Source organism: Macadamia integrifolia, chromosome 5, assembly GCF_013358625.1.
Source record: "Macadamia integrifolia cultivar HAES 741 chromosome 5, SCU_Mint_v3, whole genome shotgun sequence".
Lineage (NCBI taxonomy): Eukaryota > Viridiplantae > Streptophyta > Magnoliopsida > Proteales > Proteaceae > Macadamia > Macadamia integrifolia.
This window is the reverse complement of record NC_056561.1, coordinates 11,118,888-11,140,195: the sequence shown is the minus strand read 5'-3', so window position 1 is coordinate 11,140,195 and position 21,308 is coordinate 11,118,888. Positions and strand designations below refer to the sequence as shown.

Here is a 21,308-nt window from a genome sequence, read left to right as displayed (position 1 = left end):
AAAAAAAAAAAAAAGTTTCAAAAATAATTTGAAAGTTACTGTTTCTTGCACATTTTCGAATTCATATGTGAGAAAATAAGATCGATTTACTCTGATTGAAAAAAATTATGTTATACTAAAGAGCAAAAAATAAAGTTACAAATTATTTGACACCTCGAAGGATGTCAATAAGAAAAATCCCTTCAAGTAGTCTAAACAGAAGTGCATGGTGAACAAGATAGCAGAGGGGAGCAGATGTTACAAACAATTATAGGTTATGTGTGCAATGAGGTAGGGGCAAAAATGGTATGATGGAAGCTTTTATGATTAGTTATCTACACACAACTAATGTTTAAATTTGTAATTATGTATATAATTAAATAAAAACTAATTAAATCAAAGTGCAACTTCTTGTCACCAAAGTGATGAAAAAGTTGTAGCTTCCTTTTAATTGTTCCTTGTCTTATTCAAAAAGTTATATAATACATTATTCAACGGATTGGTAAAAAAGGATTTTCAAAAAATTGAAAGTTATTTCATGTTGTATTTAAATCAATTTTTATGTGAAATAGAATTATTTACCCTAATTGCAAAAAAAAAAATGTGTTATCTTAGAAGGGCAAATAAGTTTTAAGTTTCTTAGTTCACTACTTCGGTTACAACAAAAATTTTCCTTTCCCTATACATTATAGGGCAATTATATTTAACTTGTATTGTGTATCTTTTGTTTTTATGCAATACTTATTTCATTGGGCCTTTCTAGACATTTATTATGAATGAGGTGATGCATATTCGAAATGATTTATTTTCATCACAAAATAAATATTCATAGAACTAATCTTTGTTCACTTCAATCAATATGAAGTTGCCTATAAATACCTCAATCCAATGTTACATTTTACATGATATTTATGGAAGTCTATAGGTGTGATTTTTGCAACATAACATGAGACATGGGAGGAAACCAACAAACAACTATTGATTATGTATCCTCTGAATGGCATCAAACAGCTACGGGTTCTAAACCTTCTCAATTAAAAGATCGATTAAGCCACCCATATTGGATTCTAGTAACTCCTGGTTTACTCATCTTGGTTATCATAGTAAAAGAAATTCACTATGGATGTGCTTGCCCAGTGACCATCATCCCTTTTTCAATGAGTAAAAACTCAAATTCTCAATTTCAAAACCTTTTAAATAGCATTAAAATACTATTGTAATGGATGTAAATCATGGCCCATTTGAGTCTTGATTCAAATTATATCCTCAACCCAGATCAGTAATTGGACAACCTGGTTTACCCAGAAGTTCAATCAATTTTTTTTAGATGGAAAGAAATTCAATCAATTGAATCAAAGTAAAATTGTTACCACTGTTTCCATGGGAATTGGAAAATCTCAGGTCACTTTGATAACGATGAGGTATTTATGGAGTTCATTATGTGTTTAAGATAAAAGAAATTTCATAAAACAAAACACTTAACAGAAACTGTTATTAATTAAGTTTACTTGGGCTGTGTTTGGTATGAATTATGGACCAGGAACACATTCTGAACTATTAAAAACATTGTTTGGTAAGCATTCCATTCTCAAAACTCTAGAACACGGCCAAGAATGCAGCCCTAATGAAAATAAATCTGCCACTAATCTTATGAAAGACACCTTCTCTCCCAAAGAATTGTGTCTCATTCTTACAAATCTCCAAAAACTATTTTCTTTCTTTCTCTAAAAACCACTTTTCTCTCCCCAAATCTCTCTTTTTCTCCTTCTTAAGATCTTCTCTCGAATCCAAAATCCTAGAATCTTCTCTTTTCCTCGCCATCTTTACAGGTTTGATGTAAGCAATACTAATTAAGGAACCAATCAAAATTTTATTTTTTTATTTGTGAGTTATTGATGTAATATTGTCTGGGATTTTCACCAAAAAGATTCTGCCGATAAGATGTTTGATAAAATGTCTGAGCGTTCTCACATAAAAAATGCATTTTAAATAAACATTTTATCCAAACAATGTTCTCATTCTCACTTAAGAACACATTCTGTATTTCAGAATGGAAATGTACATTCTCATAATGGGAATGCATACCAAACACAGCCTTGATCTTGGGTTTGGTCACCACCTTAGAGATTAATCTCTAGTTGGGGTGACTTCGGTGTTTATATATATATATATATATATATATTTTGGTAATATTACCTTGTAAGCATTATATCATCATACATATCAACCAGTCAATTTTTAGATGAAATTTGATGATAGAAGTGAAAAGGTTCAATATGAAAGATGACCAACCTAATAAGGTAGAATAACTTCATTTAAAAAACTAATAGGGCGAGAGAGGTCAAGGAAGGAAAGGAAAGAAATAAATACAAGGAAGCGCAGCATAAGTTACACTCATTATTAAAAATCATATGTGACATTTTATATTTTGTCCAAGGGTGAGCTCTATGCATAATTGCCTAGACATTGGGGCGTGTGTCCAGGGGCAATGTCGTCATCATGCACCCCTATGTCTATGTTGCAGGAGTCATTCCCGGATTGAAAACTTTGTCCTTGAAGGAAAAAGGTTGGGTATACATACGCAGATTTGTGTCTATCTGTCTCTTCCTCTCATTGAAAAAATCACCTATGATTCTCTCATCTCACCCCTCCGGCCCTCCTAATATTGGTTGAGTTGCTAGCTCCAAGAAAGTTGGTAGCATGCCTAACCTCCTCCCTTATTTTATTTATGGGAGAAATCTCTTGAAACACGACAATGTATTTGCACACCTCCGCATATATAATTATTTATTGGTATAATATTAGTTAACAAAACCTTTGCTCTCCATCATTTTTGATACTTGCTATTTTAACTTAATCTCCATTGGTTTAGTTTAGAGGACTTAGTTGAGATGGTTTAGAATTTGATATTCAAACATGGTACTCCAAATGAAACCTATAAAAATGTATTTAAAACTTGTAACCTTCTTTTGATTGTCCACTATATTATTTATCCTTATGTAGTATCAAAACAATAATTATCTCGCACATTTTTCGAATTCATATGTGAAATATTAAAATTTATCCTCATTGAAAAGCAATTTATGTTATTAAAAAAAAAAAAATCCTCAATGGTTGTCAAAAGAAAATCCCGAAAATGGTATTACATATTAGGTTATAAATTTATATAATCATGATTATATAATGGCCAATTGCTAACCACGTCAAGCATGGTTAAAAGGGATCGGTATTGGATATGATATCAGTGTTGGTTCATACTGATCCAGATTAGATATTGATCGAGATTGGCACGTATCGGTTTTTATCGGATAGATTTGCCACCGTTTTGTTCCTAAAAAATCGTATTTTTTTTACCTTTTAACCTTTGGTCCGTATCGATACATCGACATAGGAACAACTAAGAATTGATATCAGCTCCTATCGATATCAATATGGATCGGCTTCTGCGAAGACCAATATGAGTTTTTTTACTCTAATAGGAAAGTTACCCGAGAATGATTCGCCCACCCTTCTAGGGGTAAGGGTCATTATTACTCCCCTACTTAGAGGTTGAAACTAACCCTCCCCTTATAAATTATAGGACAAAGTTTTCCTTCACCGGTGGCTAAATGATAGATCGTTTTAGATATGATCACCTTCTCTCCCCTATTGATTGCGATTTTGCTGTTTTATCCGCTATTTATCCCACTGCCACAATGACTCACGGTGAAGGAAACTTGGCTGGATTCGTTTTTTTTTTTTTTTTTTTGGTAAGATAAGATTTAATTATAGAATAGAATGTAGAGATCAACTGCCCTAAACAAGTCACCTATCCTCAAGCCTATGATGAAATTTTTTACATTTAGTCATCCCTACATCTACACACACCTCTAATGCTTGAGTCTGTGATTCAGTATATGACCAATAAAAAAAATTTATATCAAGGTGCATCTTCTTGTGATCGAAGTGGTCAAGTAAGGAGTTGTAACTTTCTTTTAATTGTTCCTCGTCTTATAATATTTAATGTAGGGGCAAAAAAATATTTTTAAGAAATAAAAAAAGTTATTTAATATAGTATTTTAAAAGGACAAAAAGATAAGGTTACAGCTTTTAAATTTGCTACTTTGGTTACAATGAGATTTTTCCTTTCCATTATAGGGAAATTAGATTTGTCCCCCTTGTGTGTTTATTTTTATGCAACACTATTTTCATTGGACTTTTCTAAACATTTATTATGCATGAGGTTGAGGTGCATATTTTGAATGATTTATTTTCATCACAAAATAAGTGTTCATAGAACTGATCCTTTGTTCATTTCAATCAATAAGAAGTTGCCTATTAATATTCCATAATTACATTTTACATATCATGGAAGTATAGAGATGTACAGTTTTCAAGATAACGTTGAGACATGGGAGGAAACCAATAAAAAGGTAAACATATGTAAACAATGGTTATGTGTGCAGTTTGCAAGATAACATTGAGATATGGGAGTAAACCAGTAAAAAGGTAAACATATGTTAATTAACTATGATTATGTGTCTTACTTATTAAGTTCAATTCTAATAATTATGTTTTAATGTTCTGAAGGTTTTGTGTTTAGCTATGCAATTGCATATAAATTCTTTTCCATATGCGACCTGCATGTAAGGGTGTCAACGGTCCGGGTCGGTGCGGTTTCGGTCCGGTTCCACCGGTTTCGGTGTGAGTTTGGAAGAGACCGAAACCGACCCAATAAGGATTTATCGGTTTCGGTCCGGTGTCGGTTTCGGTGCGGTTTGGGTTCGGGTTGGTACCGGTTTGGATTTATTAGGTTCATTTCGGTTTGGATCGGTTTTTAAACCGGTATGGAGCCATTAGGAAACAACCAAATGATGAATTGTTGAACTTCGATTTCTTAAATCGATTTGTAACCGGGTTGGTTTTGATTTTTGGTCTAGTTTGAATTCGATTTTTCATACAAATGTATACAAAACTATTCAAATTTTAATTTTTTTAATGAATTTTGGAGTGTTTCGGTTTCTTACCGGTTTGGTTTCGGTTTCGGTCCGGGTTTTGAGCCGGTTTCGATTTGGCTTCGGGTTCATCCGGTTTTCGGTGCGGTTCGGTTTGGTTTTGGGGTTACAATACTTGAAACCGAACCGAACCAATAAGGCTTCGGTTCGGTTCGGTCCGGGTTGTTATCGGTTCGGTCCGGCCGGTTTTACCGGTTCGGTTTAGGAATTGACACCCCTAGTTTTAGGGTTTAAAACTTCTAGTGGACTTCATTTTTGTTTTTGAAGTTTAGAAAATAAAACCTATTTCTAGAAATTCATGTATCAATTATATTGCAGTAATTTCTATTGTTATGCATTAGAGATGAGGTCGGTAAGATAGTTCTAATCATCTCTCTCTCTCTCTCTCTCTTCAAAGAAATCAATTGTATTAAACATGCTAGTGTTTTCTATAAAGGAAAAATTCAAGAAGATGACAAATGGCAATATTGTAGGCTTTTTTTTTTGTAAAGCAATATCGTAGACTTGGTACTACTACAATGATGACATGTGAAATTTTGTAATTATAATATATTTTATAGGTCCATTCTAAGGGTTTTGGAATTGATTTTGGTCAATTCCAATTTGATTTTGATTTGGATTGATATTGGCAACTATTGATTTGGTCTCTGATTCCGTGTTTAAAATCGATTATAAGGTTTATAGGACTAGATTTTGGGTCTTAAGATTTGAGGGATTCTAGGGTTTTTTTGGGTCCGATTGTGATTCGATTTAGATCAAAATTTATAGGAATCAGTTCCAAGGATGTAGGGGATGGTATCGGTATTGGTCTCTGTCGATGCCGATTCGATACCAATCTAGATCGGATGGGATCAGTGGGTATCAGCCTATTTTACCTCTGATTTTTATAAAAGGTACTACTTTTTACCTATTTTACCCCTGAAATGATCCGGATCAAGGATCGGTCTCAGTCGATACGATCGATCCCAGACCGATACTTGAAACCATGATCAGTTCGATCTCTAATTCCAAGTTTAAAATTCCTTGTTGATTTGGCTAGTTTGGATCAACCCCAATTCAGATTATTATAGAATGGCGGCATTTCTAGGATTTTTGGGATTGGGTTGTTGGTTTTTAGAATTTAGTGTCAATTCTAGCATTTTTGTGACTGATTCGGATCTGATCTAGACTGGAATCATTAGGGACCAATTTACTCTTTGATTTTGAGTTAAAATGCTGGTATTAGCCGATATGGATTAGAATTGGTCGTGAACTATCCAACTCCGGCAGTTCTAGAATGGTCAATTTAGAATTGGAATCACTAGAGAGATTGTTTTGATACTCAATTTCGAGTTTAAAATCATTGGTTGAATAAATCAATTTCGATCGAAATCGACCATAGTAATACCAATCTAGGCTATTTCAGAATGTCTGATTATAAGGTTTTTGTGATTGATTCGATCCATTTCCGATTTTGGTCATTTTGATCTAGATTTTATCTAGTATTAGACCAAACTGAAATCAAAGTTCAATTTCAATTCAGACCGATTGATTTTTATTGAGTTGACTTAATAGCCTCTTGTAGGTAATATGTTCTCTTTTAGTAATTTTCTTAAGTTGTCATAAGGTTTTTTACAGTTTCGATTTGCTTGATTTGGTCCAATTTGATAAAAACTCAAATCAATAAATGTTTGTTTCACGTTTCTCTTGATTAGTCCAACCCGCTCGGACTGAAAATGGACACCCTTACTCAAAGCAATAGACCCAATCACCCAAGGTTAGTATAATTTTTTTTTTTTTTCAATCCCATGTTGGACTTTAGAGAGATGAGGAATTGAGATTTTAGATTTCAATTCGCAGTGATGGGTCTGTTTGAGGATAAAATTCCATTTCTATTATTTTTTAAACACTTTGTCATAAAAAGTTGTGTAGTAACTTTTAAGTTTTTATTGAGAATATAAACACATGAAATTACTTTTTGAATCCCTTTGAAGCAATCATTTCTTTCACACTACAGGACTTTTTGGTAAGTAGAAGTGGGTTACAAGCCTTTTGTAACCTACCTAGGTTACAACTAGGCAAACCCTTACTTAATTACCACAATATCCTTAATTCGTTTACTCTCCTGCCTCTATGTACTCGTGTAAATAATATCTTGAGTTTGGATAGGATTTCCAAATTCTAGATACATGGTACGTGTTTCTTTGAACCTTCGTATTATCCTAATGAGGTTAACAGATAAAAGAAGAAAAGTCATAGACGATCCTATCCTAAGAAGAAAATTGAAGTCGGTCAGCCTCCCTTGATTGCCGGACATATGAACATCTGGAAAACCTGTGGCTGCTAAGGCTTCTTGCTTAGCAAAGAGGTTACGGACCTTGGCCTATAAATACCCACCTTGAGTTGGGAAAGGGTAACAGCCAACAGGTTCCCATTTCGATACAAGCAGCAATGGAGTCTAGAGTACACACCCCACTTCTCTTCGCCCTCCTCTTGGCCCTTGTCTCAGGTTTGTTCATGTGGTTTTCTATCTTTATTTTATTTATTTTCCCCTAGGTTTCTCCATTATCCTTGTTGAAGGTTGAAGCTAGCTAAGAATGTTTTTAACATTTATTTCTTTGCAGGAGGCTTGTCAGTTACCTTCACGTTCAAAAACAAGTGTGGGTATACAGTCTGGCCAGGGACATTAGCGGGATCTAACAGTGCACAACTTTCTTCAACTGGTTTCGAATTGGCCTCTGGAGCTTCAAATTCAATAAAAGCCTCTTCTGGATGGTCCGGCAGGTTCTGGGGTCGAACATATTGCTCATCTTCAACTGGAACTTTTAAATGTCAAACCGCAGACTGTGGCTCCGGTAAAGTTGCATGCAATGGGGCGGGAGCGACTCCACCTGCCACCTTGGCAGAATTCACTATAGGGAGTAGTAGTTCAAACCAGGAATACTATGATATCAGCCTAGTTGATGGATTTAACTTGCCACTCTCGGTGACTCCACAAGGTGGAACTGGTAGTTGCAAAACAGTGGGATGTTCAGCTAATATCAACTCGGTTTGCCCATCCGTGTTGAGTGTGAAGGGGTCTGATGGAAGTACGATTGCTTGCAAAAGTGCGTGCGATGCATTTGGAAGTGCTCAGTATTGTTGCACTGGTGCCTATAATACGTCTAAGACTTGCCCACCCACCAGCTACTCCAAAATCTTTAAGAATCAGTGTCCTCAAGCCTACAGCTATGCATATGATGATCAGACAAGCACATTCACATGCACCGGTGCTAATTACCTCATCACCTTCTGCCCTTGAAATGAATGATTTCATCACTCGGATCCAGAAAATAAATACATAGATATAGAACCAAGCAGAGCATAAGAATAAGAGAGAGAAATCTATTCTGTATTGATTGTACTTGGGTTCTGTACTTTGTAACTAGGTACAATTCTCTCCATTAGATTGTAAGCTTACATTTTCATAAATAAAAGTTTGGAGGGTATGTCCCTCGGACTATAAACACATAAGAAATTGCTTTTTTTTTTTTTTGGGGGGGGGGGGGGGGTTTGGTTTACTCATTAGGAAGGTCTTGGTGGGTTTGCAGCGAAGGAAGTAGAGGGGAGTCATGGATAAAAGTGTTAAAAATTAAACGTGGTGAGTGAGGTACACTATTTCGGGTTATTTTGTATTATGTTATTTAATTAATTAATTTTGAGTAGTTTTGTTAAACAAAAGATGGGTTGAGTAATTAAGTTAAATGAAAATTAATTTTGTATAATTTTTTTAAAATTTTCTTTGAATTTATTTGGGAAATTGACCAGTGTGGTCCCAAGTTGAATAGTCTAAGGTACCTGCTATTGAATAGACTCTTGAATGAACTTTTTTTTTTGGGGTGAAATCTTGACCGACCCTTTCGTAACTCTAACTACTATCTATTATCAACCACATCAAGAAGTTAATCGTTACCGATTTTCTGCATATGCTTTAAAAGTATTTGGAGATTATGACCATTGTGGTCCACAAGTTGAAGTGGGCAACGTAAATGCTATTGAAGAGACTCTTGACTAACTTTTCCCTTTTTTTTTTTTATTAGACTCTTGAATTATATGTGGTGCAACAAATGAACAAAAAATGAAATACTCCTCCGGAGGCTTTTCCTTCACCCATCTGTTTCCTTCACCAAGTGGTTCGGATGATGTTTAAAGGGTGCTAGGAACAGCTAAGGGGTATTATTAATTTTGTATTATAAAGAGATAGAACATTTATGGCCCTGTTTGAGTGTATTTTTCCTTTAGCCATGGCGTAGGAAATGGCAAGGAGATAAATATAAACAAAACATTGTATTCAGTATGCATGGTTCCATCATATGGTGGGGATCACATGGAGGTTAGAGACTGCTCACCATCTTTATTGGGTGTGTCTATTATATGATTGGTTTTTCATTTTTCAAGTCGGTTTGAAATGGTATTCTCAAGAAAGGCCCCTCCTTTGATTTATCCTTTCTTTTAATAGGGAATATAGGTGAATCTTAAAAGAATTCATTGACAAAACTTCTTATGATATTCTAGGTAAGTTGTTTTTTGTGCAGCAATTCATCATATTTGGTGTGAAAGAAATAAAATGAGATGTCAGGACTCCCTCCTCCCGATCTATTGATCAAATATGGAGTGCCATCACCTTCGAGGTGAGGAATAAAATCCTTTATAGGTGTGCCAAGTATCTAGATTTTTTTTAGAAATAAGCACTTTGTTTTGGCTTGGGATCTTTTAGTTGTCTCTCTCTCCCCTTAATTTTGATGTAGCTTCTTTTCTTTTGTTACTCCCCTCCCCCATTTTTTAGCGTTCCCTCCTTTTCTTGGCATGTAATTGTCCCCACCTTAATTTTCTTGTATCCCCCTTGATGGTTGTTTTGTCCCCTTCCCTTGGTTCTTCATTTGTTTGGGCTTTAGCCCTTAGTTAACCTAATGGCTTGGCTTTTATTATCCTTTTTCTTTTCTTTTCTACATATCTTTTCTGTTTTTTGCTAAAAGTCAACAATTGTATTAAAATAATGAAAGAATGAGAGGTACAATTCCACTTCAAAACCCTGCTTCACCTTGGGGCATGACCATCAAAAAAACAGGGCTTCAAAGACAAAAATAGAAATAAAAAATCTTTAGAACCCTACTTCACCTTTGGCATGGCCATCAGCAAAGCAGAGATCCAAAGCTTAGAAATTATAGGAACCTATAACGAGGTCTATGCTGCAAATCCCATTCCAAATCAGACAAAATAAAAGAAGGAGATGAACTCTAGGTAGTGGAACTTTGAGTCGCTACTGCACGTTTTGTTAATCTATCTGCCACTGTATTAACTTCATGATAGCAATGAACAATGCTCAAAGAGATTTTATCCAGGTAGCCTTTGTAGTGCCACCACATTTGCTCAAAACACTAGGGAATGGCTTGCTTCTGAACGCAGATGATTACAACATGAGAATCACACTCCATTATCAGATTTTTTATTCCTTTGGCAGCTGCACGTTTTAGACCATGGAAAAAGGCTGCAAACTCTGCCATGAAATTTATCCCCACACCTTCATAGAAAGCACAAGTGACTAAACTAGTCCCATTTGCAGCTCTAATATTCCCCCCTGAGCACTTTGGATTCCCTAGTGAACAACCATCAATGTTCAACTTAAAGGAATTAATAGGGGGGGCACTCCATTGAAGCTCAAGGATTCAATTTGCCCGAGTTCCTGCAGTGACTACTCCCAAGCTTTTAGCAAGCAAAAAATCAGCCATCATTCGGACCTTAATGGGGACTAAAACTGAGAAATTGCTGATGTCCTGTAGAATATTTTTTATTTTTATACCCACTGGTGCATGCAAGTTGTCAAATCTTCTTCTATTTCTTTCACTCCAAATATGATATGGAATAATAAAGGCCATAGACAACCAGACACTACCACAAGACATTACTCTTCTGTTTCTTTTCCACCATGACAACAGGCTTTCAATCTCAGGAAATCCAGACCACCTCTGATTAAAAAAATTCAGTATTGAAGACCATAAAGAGGCTGAATACTCACAATGAATAATAAGATGTTCAAAAGTTCTCACACTTTTACCATAGAAAGAGCACCTCGACACCATAGGGACTGACTTGCTGGCTATTCTATCATTAGAAGGAAAAGCTCCATGCATTAATCGCCATCCAAAGGTTGATAGCCGTAGGTGAAGGCCCTTCAACCAAACCGTAGTCCACAATCCTCTGATTTGGCTTTTGTCCCTAATTCTTTCCCATGCAGATGGCACTGAGAATTTTCTTGACTCTGTCAACGACCAGACCCTTTTGACCTTCATAGGAGCTGATGGAAGAGGAATCGACTCTATTAGAGTTGAGATATGTGAAAATCATTTGGCAACTGTTCCTAATCCCATTTCCCATCTTAATATAATCTAAGTCTAGAGCATTACCATTATTTGGGATATCATCCACCAAATCTACTAATCTCGATCCTCCCAGCCATATGTCGTACCAGAAGTTGATGGAGGAGCCATCTCCAACAACCTATCACTCTGATTCCATGACCAAATTCCAGACTTTGCGTAGGCCTAGAAGAATGGAGGGAAGAACCAATACTTCTCAAACTACCATAATCTACATAAATCTTCCTATGAGAAAAGCTGCAAACTCAGAATTATCTGTTTTGATAACTTGGTCAGGAGGGCAAGTTTGATCTCTTTAAGATGCCTTATACCCAACCCGCCTTCTTTTTTCAGTTTGCAAACTTGGTTCCATTTGATAGTTATTGATTTGGATAATGTTGCCTCCCCAGTCCAGATGAAATTTCAGATCCATCGCTCCATTAAAGTGATCAAAGACTCTGGCCATAAGTACACAGAGAAGTTGTGCAAAGGAATCCTACTCATCACCGATTTCACCAATTCCGCTCTTCTTGCAAGAGATAGTAATTTTCCTTTCCAGCTTGCTATCCTGCTTTTGAATTTATCCATGAGTGGACGAATTAGGTCATTTTTAACACGGCCTTCAAAGACTTCCAACCCAAGATAGCAAGTAGGAAAATTGCATTCCGGAATGCCAAGAACCACCTTTATTCTGAGTTTTCTCGTTGCAAGGCTTGCATTGAGAAAAACCTTGCTTTTCTCAAAATTAATCATTTGACCAGGGCACTTTTGATAGTCTTCCAAGTTCTTGATATTTTTGATCCCCCAAAAATATCTCCACCCCCCGAGGCTTTGAGTCACCCAAATTAATGCATATATGTGCGAAGTGTCCATAGTGCGAATCTCGAGTCCTTCAATTAATAGCAATTGGCCGGCCCACTGCCTTTACTATGGTAAGAAGGATTTCTTCATCCCAATATTCCTGAGGCAGGTTAGGGAACCTCACCCATACCAGACGATGGGTACTATCTTCATCTTCAGCCTTAAACTCAAGTCGCCATCGCTGAAAACATAGTTGTCCCTCAATTCGAATAGGGCCACGCTTCTAGATGCTCATCATATCAGCCTCTAAACTGAAACAGAAAAGATCAAAACCTTTTCCCAGCGATTTCAACATAATCTAGCCCTTCAAACTCCAACTCGATTGAACTATAGAGTGAAGGGAGTCCATAGTAATCGATCTAAAATTTAGGCACCCAAGCAGTGCATTCCTGTGCTTATCAAGTTGTCTCACATACGCTACCTGAGGTGTACGGATACTAGTCAGGTTTCCTACTCTTGTAGGAGAAGGGAGGCTATCCACAGAAGGTAAAGGCGAGATCCTCATTGACACCGGTGTAGTTGAGTTTCCCACCACCGCAGCAAACGAGGCAGGCTGATCACCGGGGATTAAAGGAGCAGTGATTCCTACTGATATCAGATGTGATTCTGCAATAAGGAAAGGATCTGCTCAACAACAGCGCCCTCCATCACCTTCTGAAAGACAGTTGTCCTGATCACCAATCACCGCCGGATCGGCCGGAGGAGAAACCCTCACGCCGCTAGAGTCCATCGCTAATGAGATCTCCCAAAACTAAATTCCTCTCTTTTCTACATATCCATAACCCATGGAAACGACAATAAAAGATTTGTCATAAGCAATAATCGAGGCCTATCATGCTTCACTTGTATTTTAATAAAGCTTCCATTGCAAATGATAGTGTAGTAGAGCTCATGATATTCAATTAAAGATAAATGTTTGGTAACTGGGGAGCAGTTTCTTGGAGAAATTAAACAAAATAGCCTAAAATCATGGCCCATTTATTGATATTTTCCAAAACAACTATAGGCTCGGAGATGATTTAGAAGCACTACAGAGATTTTTAGCATTCCAAATGAAGCAGCAAGTAATGTAAAGCATTGACAAGAAAACAAACATCCTTCATGGCAGATGATTGAAGTCTCGCAAAAGTTTAATTAAGAAGTGAAGCAAGGAGTCAGCATGGATGTATTCCAGCCGTAATCTTAAGAGTGTTGCAAGCCTCTTCTCCCTCCCCTGTACTGCACCTAAATATCAATTATCTGCCCTCTACTTTGAAACCTAGCAGAACCCTCCCTTGAAGTTCCTAGATGCTTACTTTGGTTCCATTATTCCCTAACAGTGTTAGATATTAAACTAAAAAGACAAATTTACCCTCATCATCTCTAAAACCCTAAATCTAGCCTATTAAAAGACAAATTTACCCTCATCATCTTGTAACCCCAAACCTAGCAACCAGGTTGCATTCTTGTTCTTCAACGGCAACCTGAGTGAGACATTTCTTTCGCTGGAATCAAGTCATAATATCTCTTTTCTCTTGCTGGAATCAAGTTATAATCTCTCTCTGCTCTCCCATTTCCCAGCCTTCTCCCATACCAAGCTTAGTTAAACAATTGTTATAACAAAAAAGGAGAGATTTTAGGGAGGAAATTAATGGAATCAAAATGATACTGAAATGTCCACTTGGTTAGGTCGTCATTGTCCATGAAATAGTTCTGTAAATGATCATATTTGTTCTATGCTTCTATTGAGTGACAACAAATGAGAGAATAAGATGAAAAACCAAATTAAAGACCGTTGTTCCATATTTGTTCTATACTTCCATTCAAGAGTCTCAGCCCACCGTTGCAGTCGCCTAGGAACAGAGATTGATTAGAGGAAGGGGGTAGGGGTTCAACATTGCTTAGATGGATAGAGAAGCAACCGTTGCAAGGGGAGGAAAAATGATGAGTAGCGGTGGTGGTGAAACCTCAAAAGGAAAAGTTTTGGGAGAAGGACAGGATCTTGATGGATCCCACCCGGCAATGGTGGTGAATGCCCCTACTGTTCATGAACCAAATGTTGGTGTTGCTCCAAACATTCAGGAATCTTATGCTAGGATTGTTGGAAGTATCTTCCCGGAGGTGGACGAACTCCCAGATCCCATTTACGCTGGTACCAGTACCAAAGTTATTATTCCTGAAGAAGCTTACGAAGAAAGACTTGAGAAATATTGCTTTGCACTGATTCGAAGGATTAACTTCAGGTATGTTTCCTTGGATGAGATTCGAAGAGAAGTAGGTGAGACCTGGAATCTGAAGGGGAAAGTGAAGAAGGTGCCTACGGGAAAAGGATTCACTATTTTTCAGTTCGAATTAGAGGGAGATAAGGCGTCAATCTGGAGAAGAAGCTCTGTCAAAATTGGGGGTCAGTATGTTAGATTTCAGCGATGGAGCCCTGACTTCAACATACACGAGAAAATGGTGAATAAGGCACTGGTTTGGGTCAGGTTTCCTAACTTTCCTCTCTAGTATTGGCACAAGAAGGTCCTCCTCACCATGCAAAGGCAGCGGGAAGGCCTGTTGCTCTTAATCAGAGCACCAAGCAAGTTCTGTATGGGAACTTCGCTCGTGTCCTGGTAGAGATGGAGATTGGGGGGATGAGACCAGATGAGATTCAAGTGGAAAGGCGGAAGCCTGGGACGTTGAACCTCTTTTGGTTTAAACAAAAACTTGTCCATGAGGAAAAACCTTGCTCGCTGTGGCTTCTGTAAAAAAAATGGCCATTCTCTTGCTTCCTGCCGAGAGAAGAAGATGGCTGATGCTAAAGAAGCCTTGGTGGAGAAGGATCCTGGCATCCCAGGAGCAACTTATGTGGACAAGGATCCTCACCGAGGACCTGGCTTGGCTTGAAGGGTCCCTACTCGAGCTCCTTCTTATGTTGTAGAAGATGATGCCACCATAGAGAGCGGTGGAGACGGGCAAAACCGTGCAATTACCGGTGGTGCCACCACAGAGTGCAGTGATGAGGGATTGGACCCTATTTCGGAAAGTGAATCTGAGGAGAATATCTTAGAGGATCTCACTCCTCAATCAAGGAAACCTTCTCCTTTGGGCGAGCAATTAGGATTGCTTGTCATGAATAGCTCTTGCGCACATATGAAAACTCAAACTGGCCTAGAGGTGGTGCTTGAGATGGAGCGCATGGATCAGGTTAGCCATCATGACCCGCACCTTACTTCTCCCAACCCGCTAGAATCAAATTTGGGGCCTGGGGTTGATTCAGATGGAGGTACGGTCTTGGGTGAGGTTCCCTTAACCCATGATACTGCCATTCGCCGAAGTCAAAGATATGCAGTCCGCGGTGGCTTGGATCCTTCTAGTGGGCATGGTGCTAGCATCTCTAGGTAGACTCAGGCTGCTACTGGTGTTGATTTTGTTGATATGGCCGCCAGGCATCGCGAGGGTGGTAATGAGGGTTGGGTTGTTTAGTAGAAGAAGAAAGGAAAGAAAGCTACTTCAAAGGATCAGGTCCCTACTAGGGCTGATCATTCATTCTCCTCTCACCGTTGACCATGCTTTGATCAGGTCCCTACTAGGGCTGATCATTCATTCTCCTCTCACCACTGACCATGCGTGTTCTGTTTTGGAATATTCGTGGGAAGAAGAAGGCCGTCGCCAAGGTGACCTTAGCAAAATTAGTTCCTGATCATCAGCCAGATTTAATTTTTATTGCAGAGCCAATGATTGATGTTGGAAATTTTCGCAAGCTATTTTTAATAAATTGGGATTTGCGCCTGATCCTCTTCACAATGATAGAGGCAACTGAGAGCCAAATCTGTCGGTGGTTTGGAGTAGGGCCATGACAAAACCCACTATCTCTTCTATGTCTGACCAACACTTGTCCATCCAAGTTGTTTGGCAAGGAAGCATGCTAGATATCTCTGTTGTGCATGCCAGGTACTTCAGAGCAGATCGTAGGGGCCTATGGTTGGACTTGGTCACTGGCTCTTTGGGGTGGCCTAGAATGATATTAGGTGACTTTAGTGCTACGTTATTTGACCATGAAAGGCGCAGCCGGGGCAGATTCTGTATGCGGGCTACCGTGGAGTTTGGTGCAATGGTGGATGCCACCTTTGTGATTGAGGTTCCCTTCTCTGGGAGAAAATTCACATTAAGCAACAATAGACAACGGGGAAATGTCTCTGCAATCCTAGTTATATCCTTTGTCAACTCAGAATGGCTGAATATCTTCAATGATTGCACGAAAAAGGTCCTCCTTAGATCTACCTCGGACCATGCCCCCCTCTTGGTATGCTCTGCGACATCCTCTAAGCCCAAAAATTGCCCATTTCGAGTCAATAAATTTTGGATGGATCACCCTGATTTTACCCCTATGGTGGGAAATGCTTGGAGTTCTGAATGCTCTGGCTCCCCTATTTCCTTCCTGGTCCAGAAATTGAAAAGATTTAAGCCAATTATTCGATCCTGGTCTCGTGAAACTTTCCCAAATTTGGAAGTTGAAGTATCTAACTTTAGGACTTCTCTGGATTATATTCAGAGAAGAATCGAGGAGGAAGGCATGACTGATGTTTTATTTAACATCAAGATAGATGCTAAAGTTTGCCATTGGAAAGCTTTGGAGAACCATGAGAAGATGTGGGCAAAAAATCCAGAATTAAATTGTTAAAAGAGGGTGACCGTAATTCCAAGTTTTCCATGTTATGGCAAAAATGAAGAGGTCAAAAAATGCTATCAGAAGCATTGAAAAAGAGGATGGTACCGAGGTCAAGGACCATGATCAGATGGAGAGCTATCTGGTCGATTTCTATGACTCTTTCCATGGAAGGGTGGAGCTTGAGAGTCATATTGACATTTTGGACATCATTCCGTGAGTTCTTAACCAGGATGATCGGCTTATTCTTGATTCGATTCCGTCTGAGGAAGAAATCAAGATGGCCATTTGGGTCCTGGACCCCGATAGCTCTCTTGGGCCTGATGGATACACGGGAGCTTTTTTCAGACATTGTTGGGATATTATCCATGGTGATGTCTGCAGAGCGGTCAAGCATTTTTTGCCTCAGGTACGCTCCCCTTCAGAGTTAACAATAATTTCCTTCTTTTAAATCCTAAGGTGGAGGGGGTGTGAGCCCTGGAATTTTGGCCCTTGTGCATGGGCAATTTTTTTTGTAAAATTTTGTCTAAAATCATGGCTTCATGAATCTCTAGATTCCTCCCTAGAATTATTTCCCTTGAGCAAGGTGCTTTCCAGCGTGGAAAATTAATTCAGACTAATATTGGTTTGGCCTCTGAGCTTGCCAACTTATTGGGGAAGAACTCTAGAGGTGGAGGGTTGGGTCTCAAGATTGACATACGGAAAGCCTTTGACACCCTCTTTTGGGATTTTCTATTCATGAACCTAAATAAGTTTGGCTTTTCTGAAACCATGATTGGATGGATCCACTCCATTCTTTTGTTTGCTATAATTTCCATTCTACTCAATGGTGGTATTGTGGGTTATTTTGAGGTCACCAAAGGTTTAAGGCAGGGAGACCCCATCTCCCCCATTTTATTTATCATTACCAAAGAAGTTCTTTGCAAGGGTTTGAAAGACTTGACGCGTAACAACCTTATTTTTCCCATTGTGGGTCATCGTGGTGCTGTGGTCCCTACTCACCTTCTCTTTGCAGACATCTTCATCTTCATGAATGCATCAAAGAGTTACGTCAGAAACCTGAAGGTGTTCCTTGAAAAATACCAGTGTTTCTCTGGGCAGTGCTTCAACCTTGAAAAAAGCAAAATGTTTCTGAGCAAGGTCTCAGCTGACAGAAAACAATGGCTTGCTGAGGAAATGGCTGTTCCTATTTGCACCTTTCCTACAAAGTACCTTGGAGTGGAAATCTTTCAAGGTAGAGTCAAGAGGAACCCCCTCCTTTCAGTGGTGGACAAAATCAAAACTAGATTCACAGGGTGGAAAGGAAAGCTCTTATCTATGGCAAGTAGAGTCGACCTCGTGCGATCAATGATCTCTAAAATGCCTCTGCATAGTTTCACTGTGTACTCAACAAGGCCTTGCTCGCTAAGCTCTCATGGAATATAAAGCATGATGATTCTGATTTTAGCAGACTCATCAGAGCAAGATTTTTTTCTAAACAGGGATATCTCAAGAAAGGCTTCAAAAGCTCTTTCATCTGGCCTGGTGTTAAGATGTTGTGGCAATTTGTTGCTAATAATGAGAAGTGGATAGTGGGCGATGGAAACAACATTGATTTTTGACGTCATTCTTGGATGGGTCCCACATCCATTTGCATGCTCTCTGGCCTAGGGGAAGACGTCTTCAGAGGTTTTTTTCCTCATGTGGCCTATTTTATTGACAATGGAGCCTGGAATCTTCCTCCAGTTGACTCGTCTCTTCTCAATTTGGTCTTTAATCCATTCGCGATTTGCCTCTCCCTTCTGCTCCAATGAAGGATAAGTGCGTCTGGAAGCTTGATCCTATGGGTGTCGTCTCTGTAAAATCGGCTTGGAATAGCATTAGATTGGCCTCCCCTTCAGTTCCCTGGCCCTCTGTCTTTTGGACTAAATATCTTCCTCCGAGATTATCTACCTTGGCTTGGCGCTGGGCTCATGGTAAACTGCCAACTGATGGCATTATCCAGGCTAATGGCATCCCTCTCCCCTCCAGGTGCGATTTGTGTGGTGAGCATGTTGAATCCTTCAATCACTTATTTTTGGAGTGTAAATTCTCTCAGGATGTTTGGGATAATTTTGCTGCTTTGTTCACTAGGCTTGGGCTAGCAGACCCTTTGTTGGTGAGGCCATCAAATGGTGGAAGAGCAAGGGAAAGGGCTAGGCTCTAAGAGACCCTTGGATGATCGGGTTGTGTGGTATTGTTCATGCTATCTAGAGTGAAAGAAATCTTAGAAGATTTGAATCATCTATGCGATCCTCTTCCATGCTTCTCACAACTATTTCTAAGGAGGTAGTTTTCATTGGCAATGGAATGAGAATTTCCCCAAAGTCCGCAAGCGACCTTGTTCTCAGTAGAAGATTTCAGCTCAATAATGTTGGCAGGTCTCTACTTGAGATACTGGAAGTACGATGGAGCAATTCTCATCCAAATTGGGTAAAGTTGAATGTTGACGGATGTTCTCTGGGGAACTCTGGTAGAGCTGGGGGCGGTGGTATTTTTCGCGACCATGTTGGGAAAAAGTTCCTGTGTTTCAGCATCTTCCTGGGAGTGACGAATAAATTTGTCCTGGAATTTTGGAGTATTATCAAGGGTCTAAAATATGCCCATGATCTGAATGTACAACGGCTTTGGAATGAATCCGACTCTGACTCTGTGGTTGCTTTGTTTAATCATAGACTTATTCCCTGGTTTGTGCTCCAGGAATGGTCAAATCTATTAAGCTATGTAGACTCTATTGAATGGAAGATTTCCCACTACTACAGAGAAGCTAATCCCATCGTGGATTACCTTGCTAAAGATGCAACTAAGTCGGGTTTCTCGGGGGTGAGATCGGATCTCCCCGACTCCATCACTAATGAGCTCCTCCTTGATGAAGCTGGTCGTTCCCGATTTAGATTCTATAGATAGCGGTTGTGAGCCTCTGCTGATGGCAATTCTGAAGGTGGAGGCTCCTTCTAGCTTTTTCTATTTTATCTTGTACTCATTCTTTTTTCTCTCTTTTAAATAAAATCTAATCTTCTAGCGGAAAAAAAAAAGCCATTGCTGCAATTGACTGAGAATAGAGATAATATGAGGGGGACAGGGGGCTCAATACCATTTGATGTAGACTCGCCAGCTGTTACTTCAGTCCACTGGGAACGGAGAAGGACAAGAGGGAGGGGGTAGAGTTTCAAAACCAGAGAAAACGATATAACGAGGAAGGGTTTCTTTGATAGAATGCCCGCTGGAGACGATCCAAGTCTTTCTTGGATTAGGATTTTGAGTTTACTTCTTTCGTTTTTTCTTTTTTGAGAAATGTAATTTAAAGCAGTAAGGTCCCTCTTATTTTTCTTCTTTTTTATCTCACTAGAAACAGAGGAGTTACTGAGAGAAGAGATATTACACATTTTTCATCTTGTGAGGAATGGGGTTTTGTGGGACTTGATTAATGTGGAATTCATTTTCATCTTCCTCCTGCAACTGACGATGATGTAACGATGATGTTAGGTGAATATTCCTAAAGAGGATTTAACAGATGTGGAGGGGGAGGTTCTTTCTTCATCTTGGCCGATTCTAGCTAAACATTAGAGGGGGTGGGCTTTTCCTTGGGATTGGATTTCTAAATTTAGTCGTTCTTTCTGCATCCTTCCTATAATCAATTTTCGTCCAGCTTGAATTTCCTCTCGTTCAGCTCAGAGGGAGTTCGTATTGATCTGAAAAATCACTCTTTTGATTTCAGGTAAGCTCAAAAGCAACAACATATTGATCGATTAAAGAAGATGGGTTTGTCCCTTGCTTCACAAACCTAAAAACATAAAGGAAGAGTCATTTAGGAATCTCGTAACAAATAAGGGCAATATGGGTATTAGAATATTAGTATTAGCTTGATTTCATCACTTAACAGTGATAACTCACGTTAATGGGACGGAAGTAATCATCTAGGAATTTCAAGGGATGGTTTTGATAGGTTTCAAAGTAAAGGGGAGGTGATTGATATTTAGGTATAATACAGGGGAGAGGGGTGTAATTTCCTTTTTTTTTTTTTTTTTCTCTTTTGAGAAACAACAAGAAAGAAAGAAATATCAATCTAGCTCTTTTTTATGCTTACAAAAGATACAAGCCATAAATTCTAGGAAACTAGTTTACATTGTCTATTAGTGTTAAGAAAAAGGAAAAATAAGACCTTACTGTCACGGCCTTAGATCTTTCTAAGCAACCGCGCCGGCACTTAGCATTCCTACTAGCACTAAGTCAGCCTAACCACCCTCCTTAAGAGATTTGGGAAGAGAAAAAATGAACACAAGAGTGAGTTTGAGAAGAATAAACTTGTATTGCACTAGAAAACTCTTAAGTACAAGACTTGAGAACTCACTTGCTTGGTTGAACACTTTTGACTCCTTGGTGAGTGCCTTTGCCAAATGAGGCAACACCTATTTATAGGCACCCCAAGTTACAATGGATGGTTAAGATATT

At 38.7% G+C, this 21,308-nt stretch overlaps 1 protein-coding gene across 1 annotated transcript; it reads left to right on the top strand.

The window, feature by feature from the left end:
* The first annotated feature begins 7,369 nt into the window (after positions 1-7,369).
* Positions 7,370-8,462, top strand: LOC122078985 (thaumatin-like protein 1b). Its single transcript, XM_042645195.1, has 2 exons — positions 7,370-7,461; positions 7,577-8,462. The coding sequence occupies exons 1-2, from the start codon at positions 7,404-7,406 to the stop codon at positions 8,251-8,253; spliced, it is 735 nt and encodes a 244-aa protein (XP_042501129.1). The 5' UTR covers positions 7,370-7,403; the 3' UTR covers positions 8,254-8,462.
* Positions 8,463-21,308: the final 12,846 nt, after the last annotated feature.

What these genes read in the sequence shown, in the direction of transcription:
- LOC122078985 (XM_042645195.1), top strand. Translation starts at nt 7,404, where the DNA reads ATGGAGTCTAGAGTACACACCCCACTTCTCTTCGCCCTCCTCTTGGCC. An exon ending in CCTCTTGGCCCTTGTCTCAG is followed by an intron (nt 7,462 to 7,576) that starts GTTTGTTCATGT and finishes ATTTCTTTGCAG; the next exon opens with GAGGCTTGTCAGTTACCTTC.